This window comes from Rhinolophus sinicus, linkage group LG02 (assembly GCF_036562045.2).
Source record: "Rhinolophus sinicus isolate RSC01 linkage group LG02, ASM3656204v1, whole genome shotgun sequence".
Taxonomy (NCBI): Eukaryota; Metazoa; Chordata; class Mammalia; order Chiroptera; family Rhinolophidae; genus Rhinolophus; species Rhinolophus sinicus.
This window is the reverse complement of record NC_133752.1, coordinates 138,920,590-138,937,120: the sequence shown is the minus strand read 5'-3', so window position 1 is coordinate 138,937,120 and position 16,531 is coordinate 138,920,590. Positions and strand designations below refer to the sequence as shown.

Below are 16,531 nucleotides of genomic sequence, written 5' to 3'. Positions count from 1 at the left end.
ATTAATAATAAAACAAAGCAAAAACAAAAACAAATGAGTTGTCTGGAGAAGTGCAACTATTTCCAATATTGAGAGTAGAAAGGACGTTCTTTAAGGAAATGAATGCTCAGCAATATCTTTATTTGAATACATGGCTGGGTTTTTTGAATTAAATTTATTGGGGGTGACAATTAGTAAAATTACTTAGGTTTCAAGTGTACATTTCTACAATACATCATCTATATATCACATTGTCTGTTCACCACCCAGAGTCGGTTCTCCTTCCATCACCATATATTTGACCCTCTTAACCCTCTTCTACATGGTTGGGTTTCATATCATTCTTTAGAAGGTCCTTCAATATAAGCTGATGTCATGACTATTAAGGGCAACATGGAGAAAGGTATTTTACTGGGAATCAGGGTGAGTTTCTTGTTAGTAACGTAGCCCGAGCTACACTGGTTTCTGATGAGCAGGTTAAGGCAGAGATAAAATTAACACTACCTACAGGAAGACATAGACTGCCTATCCTTCTGGAATCCATCATAAATGTTTCTCTTAGTCAAGTTTTTGCAAGCAGGAGTGAGTTTGAGATTGCATTCTCTATCAGGTTATATGGTTGCAGTTTGCCAATTTAGAGCCTCATGCTTTAAAAGCCAATCTGGAAGCAGGAATAAGATCCATTGGTAAATGAGGAGACTATTGGAAGTGAGTAGTGACAATGTTGAGAAGTGAAGGTTTTCCTGAGAAAGCATCAGATGTGCTCAAACATCCAAACAGAGGGTAATTATTATCACTTACAGTTCTGGGCAATAAATCATGCCTTCAGTATCTTCAGAGGAAAGTTTTCTTGTAGACTAAATGAGACCATGTACGTGAAAGCTCTTTGTAAAATGTCAAGTTCGTATCAATTGTAGTTTTCATTGTTACTAATGTCTGGCAATAATACATAACATGTAAACAACACATTTGAACAGCATTTTCCCACATGGTATTCATTATCATTCTCAACAAATACTTATTGAATACTAATTGTGTGCCCAAAAGGGTAGGCACTATTTATCAACACTTTGGAAAAGAGTAAATTGAGGTTCAGAGAGCCTAAGACTTGTCAGATAACTTGGAGACTTGAGACCTGTGGTTCCTAGTTCATTCCAAACCTTGCTGCCCTCAAGGGCTAAAATGAGCAAGGATTATGGTTGCCAAAGCCCTTCATCTTCATTAACTATTAAATGTGATTATTTAATTCCTTGGGCAATGTTTCACCATATCTATTTCTGTCTGTGCAGTGGCATTTTCTTTAGTTGCTGTTACATGGGAGTTCTCAGGTACAATGCTACCAAACGTACACTTAATGCTTGGCTTTACATTATTGGCGAACATTTATTGAGTGCACACGGTGTGTTAGGCGTGATGCTAAGCATTATGCAGACATATTCTTCTTTAATCCTTAAAATAGCCTTCTGAGGAAGGTTTATCATCCCTCTTTTGTTTATACAGAAACTAAGGCTCAGAAAGTTAAATAACTTGATCAAAGCCACAGGCAGAAATATGGTCTTACAATCCTTATAGAAAGATATTTAAAGGTTCATGCAAATCAGAGGCTGAACCAACAGAGTTCTATGATTCCTCTTGAAGAGCCAGTAGGGTGTGGAACAAATGGTGAACTAAGAATAAAAGTAAGAGGCAGGGCTGGGTCCATATCCGGTTTTGTTTAACTCCAAAGCTCACAGCTTAACCACTCTGCTACACTGAGACACATGTCTGGTAAGTTTGTAATAATTTGATTCCCCACCCAGACAATTATAGTAATAAATTCTGGGTCATTACCATCATAGTGGTTACAATTTACTGTATCAAACACCTTGTAAGTGCTAACATAGATTCAGGAACATTTGTAAATTTTATAGTCTCCTGATAAAAGGACAAAGTGCTCCTCCACATAAAAGTTTTTTTGTTCGTTTGTTTGTTTGTTTGTTTTAGGAGATGGCAAGCTTTTGCCAAGAGAAGTCAAAAGTTCAGGTTACTAATATTATTCTGCTGTTGGATTCAGGTTGTTGAAAAGCTAGTAGCTAACATTTTACTTTTTTCTGTACAGATGTGTATAATGTAGCAGGGTAAAAGCATTCATTCAACCAAAAATTATGACAGTGAACCAGATAATAGCTACTGTGTAGCTACTAGGGTTTAAATACTCAAGAAGTGTCAGCTCTGCCAACGTTTGAGGAAAAGAGAAGCAATCTTGACCAAATTGGGCAAATTTCCCTCTCTGGGATTCATTTCCTGTTCTGTAAACGAGGGGGTTGGATATCTAGGTTTTGTATCTGGTTTTTTGACTGTGTGAAAGTTTCTCCTCATCTGCCACTATTCCCATGTCAAAATATTCATCTCATGTCGTAGCTTTGCAATTTATTAATTATTTCAACAAATGTTTATTGAACTTCTAGAGTCAGGCACCATAGGGCTGAAGTTATGAGTCATAGAAGCAACTTCTGTTCATAGAGCTTACAGTCCAAAGGGATAAGACAGACAAGTAAGAAATATAAATTTAAAAAAACAAATGCATAAAAATAATCGTTAACAGTTAATAAATAGATAACCATGGGAGGGAAAGGTGCTAAGAAGGAAATAAGTAGGATGGCGTTTTATGTTGTTTTTTTTTTTCAGTCATAGACTGAAACAAATGATAGGCTCTCTCAATTCCAAAAACGACTTACCGAGATCAGATTTTGAAAGGGGGGGGGGGGGAATGATAATACCTTACAACCAACTAAGGAATGAATAGCCAGTACTGCTGAAGAAAATTGTATTGTGACTGGTCTACTCCTTAGAATGAAGGAGAGGCATCTAAAAAAAAAAAAAAAAAAAAGCAGCGGGTGAAGCTCCCTTTTTTCCTTCTTTTTTGTAGTCGAGCATAAAGACAAAGTGAAAAGAGAGAACGTGGAGTCAGACAGAAAAATTGCCAACCTGGTCTGGCCATCGGGATTTCTTTGAGTCTTGCTAGGCTTTCCCCGGCAGCGGGAATCGGGACGGAAAGAAAACTAATGCCATGAACTTCAAGGCAGATTTCAGTTATTACAGCCCGGTGGCCGGAACCTGGGAAGTGGAGGTCAAGGTGTGGTTCAGCAAGAGGCAGCTCCTGGGAAAGGCACTTGGAAGGTCAGGGCAGAGAACAGCGGGAAAAGGTTAGGAAAAGGAAGAGGGCGAGCGAGCTGGCGCCGCAAGGTGAGAGTGTAGAAAAACGCCGCCGCGGAGCCGCGCGCCGCTCAGGTGGCCCTTTCCCGCTCAGGTGAGCTCCTCCCGCGCCTCCCATTGGCCTAGGCTGCGGTGGCGCTGGGAGGGCGACGCAGCCCGGTCTAGTTCAGGGTCTAGGGCGGCGCGTCACTTCCGGTAGCGCGGAGCTTGTAAAACACCCTGGAGAGAAAATGGCGGCGGCAGCGGCTTCGGCGCCTCAGCAGCTCTCGGATGAGGAGCTTTTCTCTCAGCTCCGCCGTTACGGCCTGTCTCCCGGCCCAGTGACGGAGAGCACCCGCCCGGTCTACCTCAAGAAGCTGAAGAAGCTTCGAGAGGAAGAGCAGCAGCAGCACCGATCTGGGGGCCGCGGCAGCAAGACGCGGAACAGTAGTAACAATAACACGGCAGCAGCCACGGTCGCCGCGGCGGGGTCGGCGGCGGCGACCGTGGGGATGGGGGTCCGGCCGGTCTCCGGCGACCTCTCCTACTTACGGACTCCGGGAGGCCTGGGCCGAATCTCGGCCTCTGGCCCCGAGAGCCCCTTGGGAGGGCCCGGGGGCGCCTCGGCCGCCTCCACGGCTGGCAGCAAAGTGCTGCTGGGCTTCAGCTCGGACGAGTCGGACGTGGAGGCCAGTCCCAGGGACCAGGCCGGCGGCGGCGGGAGGAAAGACCGGGCTTCGCTCCAGTACCGCGGGCTCAAACCGCCGTCGGCGCCCCTGGCCGCCAGCGAGGTGACTAACAGCACCTCGGCCGAGCGGAGGAAGCCCCACTCGTGGTGGGGGGCCCGGAGGTCGGCGGCTGCGGAGCTGCAGACCCCGCCGGGAAGAGACGGAACCGCTGAGGACGAGGAAGACGCGGGAGAGGACGGCGAGGACGGGGACCCGGAGGCCGAGGAGCCGCTGTGGGCGAGCCGGACCGTGAACGGCAGCCGGCTGCTCTCCTACAGCTGCCGGGAAAACTATTCGGACTCGGAGGAAGAGGACGACGGCGACGTGGCCTCCGGACGACAGGTATTAAAGGATGACTCCTTCTCCCGACATCGGCCCAGACGGAGCCATAGTAAGCCTCTCCCTCCGCTGACTGCTAAGTCGGCGGGCGGCCGGCTGGAGCCCTGCGTTCCGGGAGGGGGAGGAATCGCGATGAATGACAGGGCGGCGGCCGCGGGGAGTCTAGACAGGAGCCGCAACCTCGAAGAGTCGGCGGTGACGGCGGCGGAGCAGGGAGGAGTGTGTGATCCTCTGGACTCCAGCCCCGCTCCTAGATACCGAGTTAACGCTAAGAAACTGGCCCCTCTCCTGCCGCCGCCACTGACCGACATGGACTCAACCTTGGATTCGTCCACAGGCGCCCTTCTCAAAACCAATAATCATATCGGCGGTGGGGCCTTCAGTGTGGACTCCCCCAGGATTTTTGCCAACAGCCTCCCTCCCAGTGTGGCAATGTCCGCGTCTGGGTCACTCAGGATCAATCACTCCAATCACACGGGCTCCAATCACACCTACCTGAAAAACACATACAACAAACCGAAGCTTTCCGAACCCGAGGAGGAACTTCTCCAGCAATTTAAACGGGAGGAGGTGTCCCCAACCGGGGGTTTCAGTGCCCACTACTTGTCAATGTTTCTCTTAACTGCTGCCTGCTTGTTTTTCCTCATACTGGGACTGACTTACCTAGGAATGAGAGGGACAGGCGTCTCCGAGGATGGAGGACTCGGCAGTAAGTATTAAATCCCCTGGGAAAGGTAACAAAGGGAATGTCGTTAGTGATTTGCTCCAACTGCACTTGGCGTTTTACATGAGGTGACCTCGGTCTTGCAAGAACGTGGGTGAATAGTGAAAGGCAACAGAGTGGGTGCGTTTGTGTCATCTTTAAGAAAAAACGTTGTTACCCTTATCAGAATGCTAATCCCATGGCTGATTTAAACATTGTTCTGTGTGGTGTATTGGGAGAGTCAGAACATCTTATAAAAGAGCAAAATATTGCAAGCCCGTGAGTAAAATGCATTTATGTGTACGACTTAAGTGAATGAATTTTAACCAATGTCACCCTGATTAATTTTTAAAAGTGAATGAATATAGAAAGCAGGAAGGCACATCTCTCAACTAGTTTCCTAACCCAAAGCATCTCCTCTCTCACCAGTGAAAAAAAGTAGTGGTATGCCTTGCAGGACTTTGCAGTCTGATTTATCTTGTTTGGTTTCCAGACCCAGCCATTTACTTGCTAAATGACTGTATGTTCATTCATTCATTCATTAAGCCAGCATCATCTGTGCTGTGCGCTCAGGATACAGCAGTGATAGATCAAAGTATTTCTGTCCTTCAACACAAGAAGATGAATACAGGTTATTTTATGTTCTGTGAAGGAAGTAAAGGTGGAGTAATTGGTGTATGCAACTTTAGAGTTGGTAAGAGCAGGCACTATTTGAAGTGAGGCCTGAAGCAGGAGACAGCTTTGAAGGGAGATAAGAGCATTCTGGGTAGAGATTGTAAGAGGTAAGGCCTTGAGTTGAGCAAGAGTCTTCTTGTAGGTTAGAGTGCTTGGAGTACTTTGAGCCAGCGGGAGTGAGCAAGAGTTTGTTTCCCTTTTATAATCTGTAAAATGATGCTAATATTAATTAGAATAATGCCTGCGAAGGTTAAAAAAGAGAAAGTAAATTAAGTGCATGATGTACTGCTGACTACATAATTTCTTAGTTTAAGTCTCTCCCTGTGCCCCCTCAAACTTCCTCAGTTTTCACCAAACATGCATTCACTGTGTCGTGATTTGTATTTGTAAAACTGGCTTACTGTTATTAGTTTTATTTCAAAATAGTGGACAATGAAGTTAGATAAAGAGTAGGAGTGAGAATCGTGTAAGCTTTGTTTGAATGTAGCCAATTCTAAGATAGTCAAATAATAGATTATTTACTGTTACTATACTACTTAAATAGAGGGGTTAGAAGAGGACTGAAATACAGCACTCACTTTAATTGGTACCATGGGAGCAAGAGTGATTGATGTATTGTGTCCTGTCCCAGATACTTGGGAGAAAAAAGAAATAAGGTCACCCTAGAAGTTAAACTAGTGAAGTTCACATAAATTAAATGACATTACTTTTCAGCAGTACTTATCTGCATCTGTTTGTTTCTCTAACAACACCAGCTCTATGACCTGGACCTTTTCTAAGAGCTAAGTGCTTTGCACGTATTAACTCACTGAATTTTCCCCACACTGCACAGAGGCAGATGGTGTTTATCCTCATTTTATAGATGAGGACAGTGAGACTCAAGGAAGTTAAGAAATGTACCCACAGTTGAACAGCTAGTGAGTGATAGGACTAAGATTTTGTGTCAAAAAATTTTTCAACTATAAAGCACGTATTCTTTTTTTTTCTTTCTTTTTATAATGCCCATATTCTTAACACTACTTTGGGTATTGTTTGTAGAGAGCTGTCTAAGTAAGAGGGTACTTTTATTAGGATTAAGAAAGTAATTTAATATTTGGTAAGATTTCATACAGAATTCCTGATAAGCACAGTTGTCAATTAAAGTGACTGTCACATGTTCCTCCTCACTAAGAAAAATGACGTATTTTCTTAGGTACTAAAATTTCAAATGGAATAGAAAGGGATAGGACTGCTAGGGGCTTGGTACCCTCCTCACCTCCACCAACGTGGAAGGAAGGAATTTATCAGGTGTTTTGCATTTTAATACATGGTAAACGTGAGGTAGTCTGAGGGGGGGAAAGATCAGTGGCTAAGAGGTAGAAGATCTGGGTGTTAGGACTTGTCCAAATGACCTTCGTCAAGTTCCTTAACCTCTGTGCTTCATTCTTATGTATTGAATGGCAGTAATAATTTCTGTTGTCTGTGGAGTTGTTGTTAGGATCAAATGAGGTAGTTTGTTAAACAAACCAAGTGGTATTAGGTAATTTACAGTTTATATGTAAAAAGAAATAGTTAAGTGTTTCTGTAAGTGACATTTAGTTTATTTCTTTACCATTCAACATTTATTTTTATTCCCTTAAATACACATTGTAGACATTGATACAGAAGTTTGAATCAAAGTGTAATGAATCCTTAAGCCTCTTATGTATTTGACTTATTATATACCCTGGTTGAAAGACGTGCGTGCTAGTTCAGTTAGTCTGCACACCTAACGGTGAATAATTCACTCCCTATATTTATGTGTTCTGATCCTTTGTCATATTATAATGGTTAACCGATGCTTAACCATAGGGTTCATTGGTTAAATAGTGTGCTTAAGGGAATAGTTTTACTTTGAGTAATGATTTCACCAGAAGATTGTAGGTTATATGTGAGAGTAAGCTTCAGTAGGCTTTTATTAGTTATTTAAATTATATATAACATGTAATAGATTAGCTCTTTTAAGTAGTTCTTAATCATTTGGTCTTTGAAATTTCTTCATCAATGTCTAGTTTTATTAAATTACTATGAGTCTCTGCTTCCTCGTTTGTAAAACTATGGGGTTGGATTAGATGATCTCCAAGTTCTTTCCAGTTCTAAGGTTTACGATTCTAATTTTGACCTGCCCTCCCAAAGCAACTCCAGGATCAGCCTGCAGTCACATTAGATCATGACAACCCATCAAAAGAAAGTAGGCAGAATAGATTGACTATCTTAGGCTTATATGATCATTATTTTTAAATTGGTTTTGATTACAGAAGACACAATTTTTGTACAAAATGTGAATAGAGATCCATGAAGCAAAAAAATGAATGGGTATTATATACCTCTCCTCCTAAGTCTCATAATCACCCCTGGTATAAGTATGTTCAAATAATCTTTCAGAACTTTCTTAATGTTTTTCGTGTGATACATACATTCATGTAATACGTGTGTGTGTACATTTTCATTCAACAACAGAGTGCCTACTATGTGCCAAGCACTTTAAGGAGCAGGGATATGTGGTGAACAAGGCAAATGAAATGAAATCTCTCTTCTCATGGAGCTTACATTCTAGGGGGGAAGATGGACAAACAAATAAAAATTTCAGATAATGATAGTTGCTAACACAAGGTAATGATGGTAACATTGGGGTTGGGGTAGAGGGGAATGCAATGTTACATACAGGTGGGACATGCCTTTCTAAGGAGAATTGAGATCTGAATGACTTGGTCTGTGACAGAGAGAAGAGCATTTTAGGCAGAGTAACAGCAGGTGTAAAGACCCTGAGGCAAGAACAAAGTGGGCATGTTGAAGCATCAGGATAGAGTGGCCAGTGTGGCTGGGACATGGCGTCCGCACGACGAAGTCAGAAGTAGGCAGGGGCCAGGTCATACAGGATCTAAAGGCCTGGAGGGCCGGAGAGAGGAGTCTGAATTTTATTGTGACATACTATATCTGTTCTGCAACTTGTTTTTTTTTTTTTTTTCACTTAACGTTGCATCATGGGTAACTTTCCATATGCTAAGTTTAAGTACAAAGGCATAATTTAAAAATCTCACTTTCTACTGCACCTTCTCTCATTCTATAAAAATGCTAAAATCTCTGCCATCCTAGAAATGTTGTTCTTCAACCCTCCATTCTCCTATTCTCAGCCAAGATTAGTATCTCTTTCTTCCTCTGCCATTCAATATTCAACATGTGTCTAGTTTAGTTTTCTTTATCATCCATTTCTCTCTGCTTCAAGTCACCAATTACTCAATTGGCAAATTCAAGAGAGGCTTTAAAGTTCTGATCTTCACCTCTTTGACACGTTCAATACATTGAGAACTCCCTTCATGAAACCCACTCCTTTCCAGACTTCTTTATCACCATTCTCACCTTCCTCGTTTTCATTTACTCCTGTCTGTGTTTTAAATATTGGTTGTCTCCTGAACTGTTATTTTTGGCTCTATCCTTTTGTACAGTTTTCCTAGGCAGTTTCATCTACTCTTCTGGCTTACACGTCCCAATTTTATATCGTCACATTAGATTTTCTCTCCTGAGGCCTAGACTTACCTATTTGTTTATTAGACAGCTACTTCTGGATGTACCAAAAGTACCAACACCATCTGTACCAACATCATCCGCTTTCCTTACTTTCAGCTTATTTCTCCCCGCTCTGTTCCCTGTTTTAATGATACTTCCATCTACCCAGAGCTCAAGCTAGAAATCTTGAATTTGACTAGATTCCTTCCTTTCCTTTGTCTTCCTACCAAACCTCAAACCTCAATCAAACTGGTTACTGAGTCTTGTAGTTCTGCCTCCCATGTATCTTTTTGAATCAGTCTGTTTCTCTCCATCACCACTGCGCTGGCTGAGTCTCTTGCCTGAACTGTTTCAGTAGCCCTCAGTTCCTGCTTCTAGGCTGTAACTCTTCCAGTCCATTTTTCTGTGCCAGAGCAATAGTTCTAAAATGTAAATGCAATAATTCACTCTCTTGCTTAAAATTACTCAATGGCTTTCCCTTCATGGATAAAATCCAAACTTCTTGGCTAAACTGTTTGTGATCTGACTATGCCTGCTTTTTCTAGCATCATTGTCTCTCAGTCCCTCTTATCACACTTTACTTTCTGGAAAACTGGAACTTTCTGGAGCACTACTTGGTGCTGAAATTTTGTGCCTTTTTGCCTTTGCACACGTTATTCCCTTCTTTGGGAAGATTGTTTCTTCCTCTCTACTAACGGCTATTCATTCTTAAAGTGTCACCTATGGATATCTTCTCTGCCTGTCCTCTTTACCCTAGAGTTTGGCCCATGATTCTCTGCTTAAATAAGATCTTATGCATTGTTCAGAGCATTTATTACAGTGTATTATAATCGTGTACGTCCACTGTGCCAGGTAGATTACAGCCTCTTGAGGTAATGTTTCTATAGGTGGAATTGAATACACTGGTGAACGGCACAGGCTTTTTGCTCATTTCTGAGTTTGAATTTCGTCTCTCTCTCTTACACCTGCTGTATGACTTTACTAGATACTCAGTTGCTTCATTAAAAATGAAAATAATACCAGCCTCAGGGTAGCTTTGAGCATTACGTGACATAATGTATATAAAGTTTTAATGTTGTTGCCTGGCATATGGAAATCACATAGTAGATAGAAATCCTTGGCACATATTCATTACTCAGTATTTGTTGAACAAATGATCACCTGTTAGGTACCCAATATACATACACTGATTAACTTAACATCTAACTCAGTAATCGGTTAACTACTCAGTACCTAACTTACTACTCAGTAATAGGAAGGATACAAAAGGAATCTCATTCCTACAGAAGCCTTCACTTCGCTAATAATAGTCACAGGAAATTGTTAAGAAACACACGAGGTATGTAATAAGTGCCACACTTTTATAAAAAGGGAGAGTTCACTGTGAGCTGGATCAGTCTCCAACGATCAAAAGCCCTGATTCCAAATTTGATCTTTATTCTGTAGGTTGAGCAGTGGGCATCCACAGAGGTTTTAAAGCAGAGGACCAGCATGATCAAATTGATCTTTTAAGAAGGATAAACAGGTGGTGGTATAGGTAGGTAATGGAGTGACAGGATTGGAGAGAAGGAATGGGGTGAAAGGCACTAGAAACACAGGGAGTGATGAAAACCTGAAAGAGGTTGATAACTGAGTGTGGAGGAGGGTCTGTGATTAAGAGAATCCATTTGAAGGAAGCTATATAATACTTGGTGACTAAATACAGAGAATAAAGGAGAACAGTCGAAGATTATTCTGTGGTCATGAGTCTGAGTAAGAGAATAGTGATACCATTGACAGGAGTTAGAGATGTGGAAAAGGGATCTTGTTTGGGAAAAGGTCGTATAGACAAAATGAGTCTATTTGGGGCTTGTTTTTTGAGTTGTTCAAGTAGAAATCCCCTGTAGGCTATCGTAGTTTATATAATTGGTTTCAAGATGAAAGACTGGTGCTCATTGTGAATACTAGTACTGTTTACTATTTTTAGTATTTGTTTCCTCTTGTAATGGCTGTGTGTTCTTTGAAAAGACAAGACCAAGTGTTACAGAGGTGTACCATAGTATTTGTTTTTAACTTTTTCAAGTAATTAGACTAGCCAGAAGGTCTATTACTTGGTATCTATAATGAAATAGGCATAAGGATTTTGAAAAATAGTTGTTGCTCTCATTCTTGAAGAATGAAAGTTGAGTGTTTTGTTTGAAGTTTTTCAAAGTTGACTACATTGTAAGGAAAAAAAAAATTACCTAGACCTCTATGAATATTCCTGAGAGCACCAGGGATTTTTGCACATCTCAGTTAGATGATTTAAGAAATTGAACTCTACTCTGTGAAAATGTCTTTCATTTGAAAATTATCTCTAGAGTAATTTAAAATAAAAATAATCAGAGTGAAAACTTGTGAATTCTCCCTGAGTTTATCCATGGAGTCTGGCTTGAAGAAACATAGGCGTAGCTCTCAGGGCTTGTGTTCAGGAGGCAGACCTCAGTTTGGATATTGGCCCTTCAACGTGTTAGTGTTTTTATTAAAGGCAAGGTGCTGAACCACTGCTAACCTCAATACCCTCATCGGTAAAATAGACTTAAATGAGAATTAAATGAAATAATGCATGTAAACGACTTGGCTCAGTACATGACACATAGTAATAATAATAGCTAACCCTTATGTAGCATTGTGTGCCAGGTACTGAGCTAAGCAATTATAATTGTTACTTAATCTTCTTGAGACAGGTGTGTATTCCTGTTTTGTAGGTCAAGAATCCAGACAGAAAAGTTAAGTAAATTGCCCAGGGTCATGTAGCCAGCCAGTAAGTGCAGAGGCAGTATTTGGACTCAGATAATGGCTTTCAACCACTTTGCTAGGAAGATTGCCTTTTAATGTGTGCAAGTATGGAAAGGCTCTGTATATGTTCTTTATTATCCAGAAAATTATGAAAGATATGGGTGGGTGAAGCAGATTAATGCATGAAATCCTAGAAGTGCCAGGAATAATCTATGAGACTTAACAACTTTAGGACAAGAAAGTACAAATTGGTATTCTCAACATTTTGGAATTATGTGGAACTATTTATTCTTAAGGTTTTAGATTTGTTGATACATGTGGTGTGCAATCTGATATAATACAAACGATAATATACAACATGTAAAACTATAAAATGTATGATATAATTTCTAATTTTTAAGAGATTTGCAGTCTCAAATCTGGTGTGGAAAGTAGTCCTCTGATTTACATTACCATTTTAAAACTTATGTTTTCCGTTGTTCATTTTGAAGATGTAAAGACCTTTAAGTATAGTGCATTTGTTCTCCCCTTCTTTTGCTCCTTTTAAGTAAACGTCATATGTATTTTCCCTATACATACAGTCGTTTCAATGGGGATGAAACATTCTATAATTCCAGGGATGCTTTCAAAAATTAGATATTTCCATGATTCCTCAGTAGAGTTGTAATGTTTTAAAACTAGCTTCTCCTTGCTCATTGATTATTCTGTATTAACTTTAACTACCTGAAAAATATTTTTATGTAAGTAAAAGGAACCTTAGTGCAAAGAGGTATTTAACCTGGTTTATAAGTAGTTTAAAAATGAAGTATACCTTAAACTATCGGCAATCTCTGAAATATATGGTAAACAAGTAGTGGTAACTTCTTTTTGAAAATTATATTATTAATGATATCTCTTTATTCTAATCCTGTATTAATTTATTGTACACTAAAAATTGCTACCATTTAATTTGGGAACCCAGCCCAATACTAATTCTGGAAATTGTTAATTATTGTTTCATGACTTTAGATTTTGACTTTCATACTCAGAACTTATTTTTAACAGATTTTAAAGTGAACCACTAGCAGTATATTGAAGAAGTAACCTTTGGATTTTATTGTTTTAATAATGCATGCTTTAACCTGAATCGCACAAGCAATTGTTAAAAAACAAAACAAAAAAAACTTGATCTATCTTTATTAACAGTGTTAAAAAATAATTTTTAAAGAAGAGTTGACCAGGAAGAAAGTTCTTAGGTTTTAATATTTATCTATCATTTTATAGTTAAATTTTGCTTGTTTGACATCATCCCTTTGAAAATAATACTTCTAAGGAAGTTAGCTTTTCAAAAAGATTAGAAATTTATACTGACAGGTGATAATGTCTTCAAATAGGATAACAGATCTGTCATGTGGAAGCCATCATGTATTACTTTTACGGTGTCTTAATTTTTTAAAATTTATTTCTAAAGGTACAGAGTTTAAAATTATCCCACTACGTTTGTTTTAGTAGCAGATTTATTGCTGTATGCCCATAGCTTTTTGCTTGAAATGTTTTTACAAGATGACTTCTGAATTCATCTGTACAGCTATGTTGATATCAAATGGCGAGCTAGCATTTCGGAACAAGGCTTGGGTGCAGAACTATGCAAGAGTTTAGTTCAGCTGTCCTGAACTAATGGAGGGATAAATATGCACCAACAATTGCTCTCCTGCCTTGAATGTGATGTGAATAGTAAAAAAAATCCTTTAGTAGCAATGGGCATTTTAACACATACCAGAACATGAATTTATTTTGCAGTTAGAGACCCTTTTATATGTATATATGTACAGAAGGAATTTGCTGATTGTGGCTAATTCCTGGAAGCAGTTTATATTTACAAAGGAAGCTTTTGCTCTGTAGGAATTCACCGAGGTATAGTTTTTTAAAGCTTAATATATATAGAGGGCCATTGAAATTAATTAGGAGAGGGGAAATTTTAGAATATCTGTGTCTTCTAGTTCCTGGGCTATGGCTTAGAGCCTTGGTCAGCCTTATTAATGACTTCTTAGGTGTATAAGGGTACCTTCCTCCCACGGTTCTCACAAATGTTTTCTTGTTTGATTTCATTCACTTGAAGAACCATTTATTAAGTTTCTCCTATTCATTCATCCATTCACTCACTCATAAATTATTTGTTGAACACGTACTATGTGCCAGGTCATACCAGAAGATGTGAGTATATACTTTGTAGAACCATAGGAGTGACATTCTTCCCTCAGACACAGTACAGTGCCTCCCTTCCCACTGCATTGTGGCAGCCCTCTCTTCTTTTTCTTAAATGTTGATGCACTAGCTAGCCTCCAGAACTGAGACTTGGTGACAGCACAGCGCTGTTTCAGATTTGTATAGTGTGACTTTAAAAGTTAGATTCTGCAAATTGGAGTATGCCCTATAGTAACGTATGCCCAAATATGTACTCTGCACAAAAATAAATAGTTTCATTTCTTACAGGTTTTTAGAAGTAATTTAAGAAGTAAAAAAAGGAAGAGGCATGCAGAATGAGTTTGCCAAAAATGAAAATGTTATCAATCTGAAGTATTTGTGATTATGGTTCAAGATGTTCTAGAAATGCTCTTATGCTTATGACAAAAAGTCTTGTTTTGTTTTTAAAAAATGTCATTTCCAAATGTCCCTTCTTTCAGGTACTAAAGCTTGAAATGACACAAGCATTTGTTAAGAATTTGCTATGTGTGAGCACTTATCTTAGTTTTCATGAGGGAAACTACTCATATTATCTCCATGAGAAAACTGACATATAGAGGGAATAAGGTTACAAGTGACTTGTCCAAGAACCCACAATTACTAAGTTTTGGAACCAGCATTTGAACCCATGATCTGACTTCAGAGTCCATAATCTTAACCATCAGGCAGCAGCAGATTTTCTTACGCATATTTTCTCACCTACTAACTTTATTTGGGCAGTAAGTCACTCATAACCTCTGGGTCTTGGTTTTTGCATCTGTCAAATGAGGGGATAGTAAAATCAACTACTTCTAGCCACTGACTTTTGTAGGGAACTAATGTGATAATGTCCGTGGAGATGATATAGAAAAATTTGAAGTGATACATAACTGTGTATTTTTAATACTGTAAGTTAGAATTTCCCAGCTGCGCTAGTCCCATTTAAACAACACGTGTTCAGCGCTATGACATGTCCTGTCAGTAATGTTAATAAGTAATAGAAGAGTAGGCTAAATTTATAGTCCTTATTAGTATTTTCAAACCTTTCTCTCAAGCTGTTTGAGCAGATAAAAGGAATCATCTTTTTGTATTACTTAATTGGTGCTTCATCTCTACGCAAAGGCTCTGAAAAAGAATATTCTTATTTTTGCAGTTACATTAATTTAATAGGTTAAGAAGCACAATTTGAAATTCGATTTTAACCTCACCGATGGTAGATGTACTGAGAGGAAATTCAGAGATGGGATATGTTGTCTTAATCCAAAATACAGTGGTGAATTTCAGACAGGAAAACATTTCTTAGGGCTGTGGATGGGTCTTAGAGAAAGCTTCTGTTAGCATTATCTGGAGGACAGACAGTGCATATATAGCTGGTAGAGAACGATAGCCTGTCACATACTGTTCTTCAGCGAGTAGTTTGTAAGATGCCGTAAGTACGGTTGTTAAAGTGGGAAGATGAGGGAGGTGTGTGCCTATGAGTAGGCAATAGATCGAATGGGGGTAATCCAGAGATTGGGGGTATAAAAAAATAAAATGAATTTGATAAACAGGATATTAAAAATCATGCTACCTAAAGTATAAGGAATTTAAACTGCATTAGGGTCTTCAGTCTCCTAAACAGTTCATATGAAGCACTTAATGAAATTTTCATAACCATTTTTCATTTGAAACTTATCAAATGTGTGATTTGTTTAGGCCAGAGCTTATAGAAATACAATACAAGCCACACAGGTAATTTTCATTTTCCTAGTAGTCCCCCATTAAAAAACCACATGTAAAAAGAAACGGGTGAAATTAATTTTAATAATAGATTGTATTTAATCCAGTATAGCTAGAATATTATCATTTCAACATATAATCAGTATAAAAATTACTGAGATATTTTACATTCTTTTTTTGTGGTAAGGCTTCAAAATCCAGTATGTATTTTATATTTAGCATGTTTCAATTCAGACCAGCCACATTTCAAGTGCTTAGTAGCCACATGTGGCTAAGTGACTACTGTATTGGATTGCACAACTCTGGACGGCCCTGAGTTATGGAGTTAATATTGTTGGTTTAATGAGATCTGATAGCTACTAATTTTTGAATCTTACAATGTGCCATACATTGTGGTCTCTGATATTTTCAGTTAATCTTAAATCTTATATAACTTAAAAAATAAATAACTTAAATAATTTTAAATAAATCTGTGATACAGGTTTCGTTCCCATTTTATGGATACAATGAGGTATGGAGATGTTAATTTGTCTAAAGTCAAACAAGTAGTGTGTAGCAGACTAGGGATTTAAAACTAAGTCCAACCCTAAAATCTCGTCCTGCTCACTGTACTGTACAGTTTTAAAGCATGGCCACTTACCTGGGGTTAGTAGGTGAGTGAGATTTAGTTCTGTCACTGCTCAGCTATTTTTGATTCACTGAAATGACTTATGATTTCATTACTCCTTAT

At 39.3% G+C, this 16,531-nt stretch overlaps 1 protein-coding gene across 1 annotated transcript in view; it reads left to right on the top strand.

The window, feature by feature from the left end:
- Positions 1–3,364: 3,364 nt before the first annotated feature.
- The window catches only part of LEMD3 (LEM domain containing 3), a 59,441-nt gene continuing 46,274 nt past the window's right edge, over positions 3,365–16,531 (top strand). Inside the window, exon 1 of the mRNA XM_019732462.2 lies at positions 3,365–4,929. Coding sequence (XP_019588021.2) covers positions 3,405–4,929 — 1,525 coding nt within the window. The 5' untranslated portion in view covers positions 3,365–3,404. The remainder of the gene's footprint in view (positions 4,930–16,531) is intronic.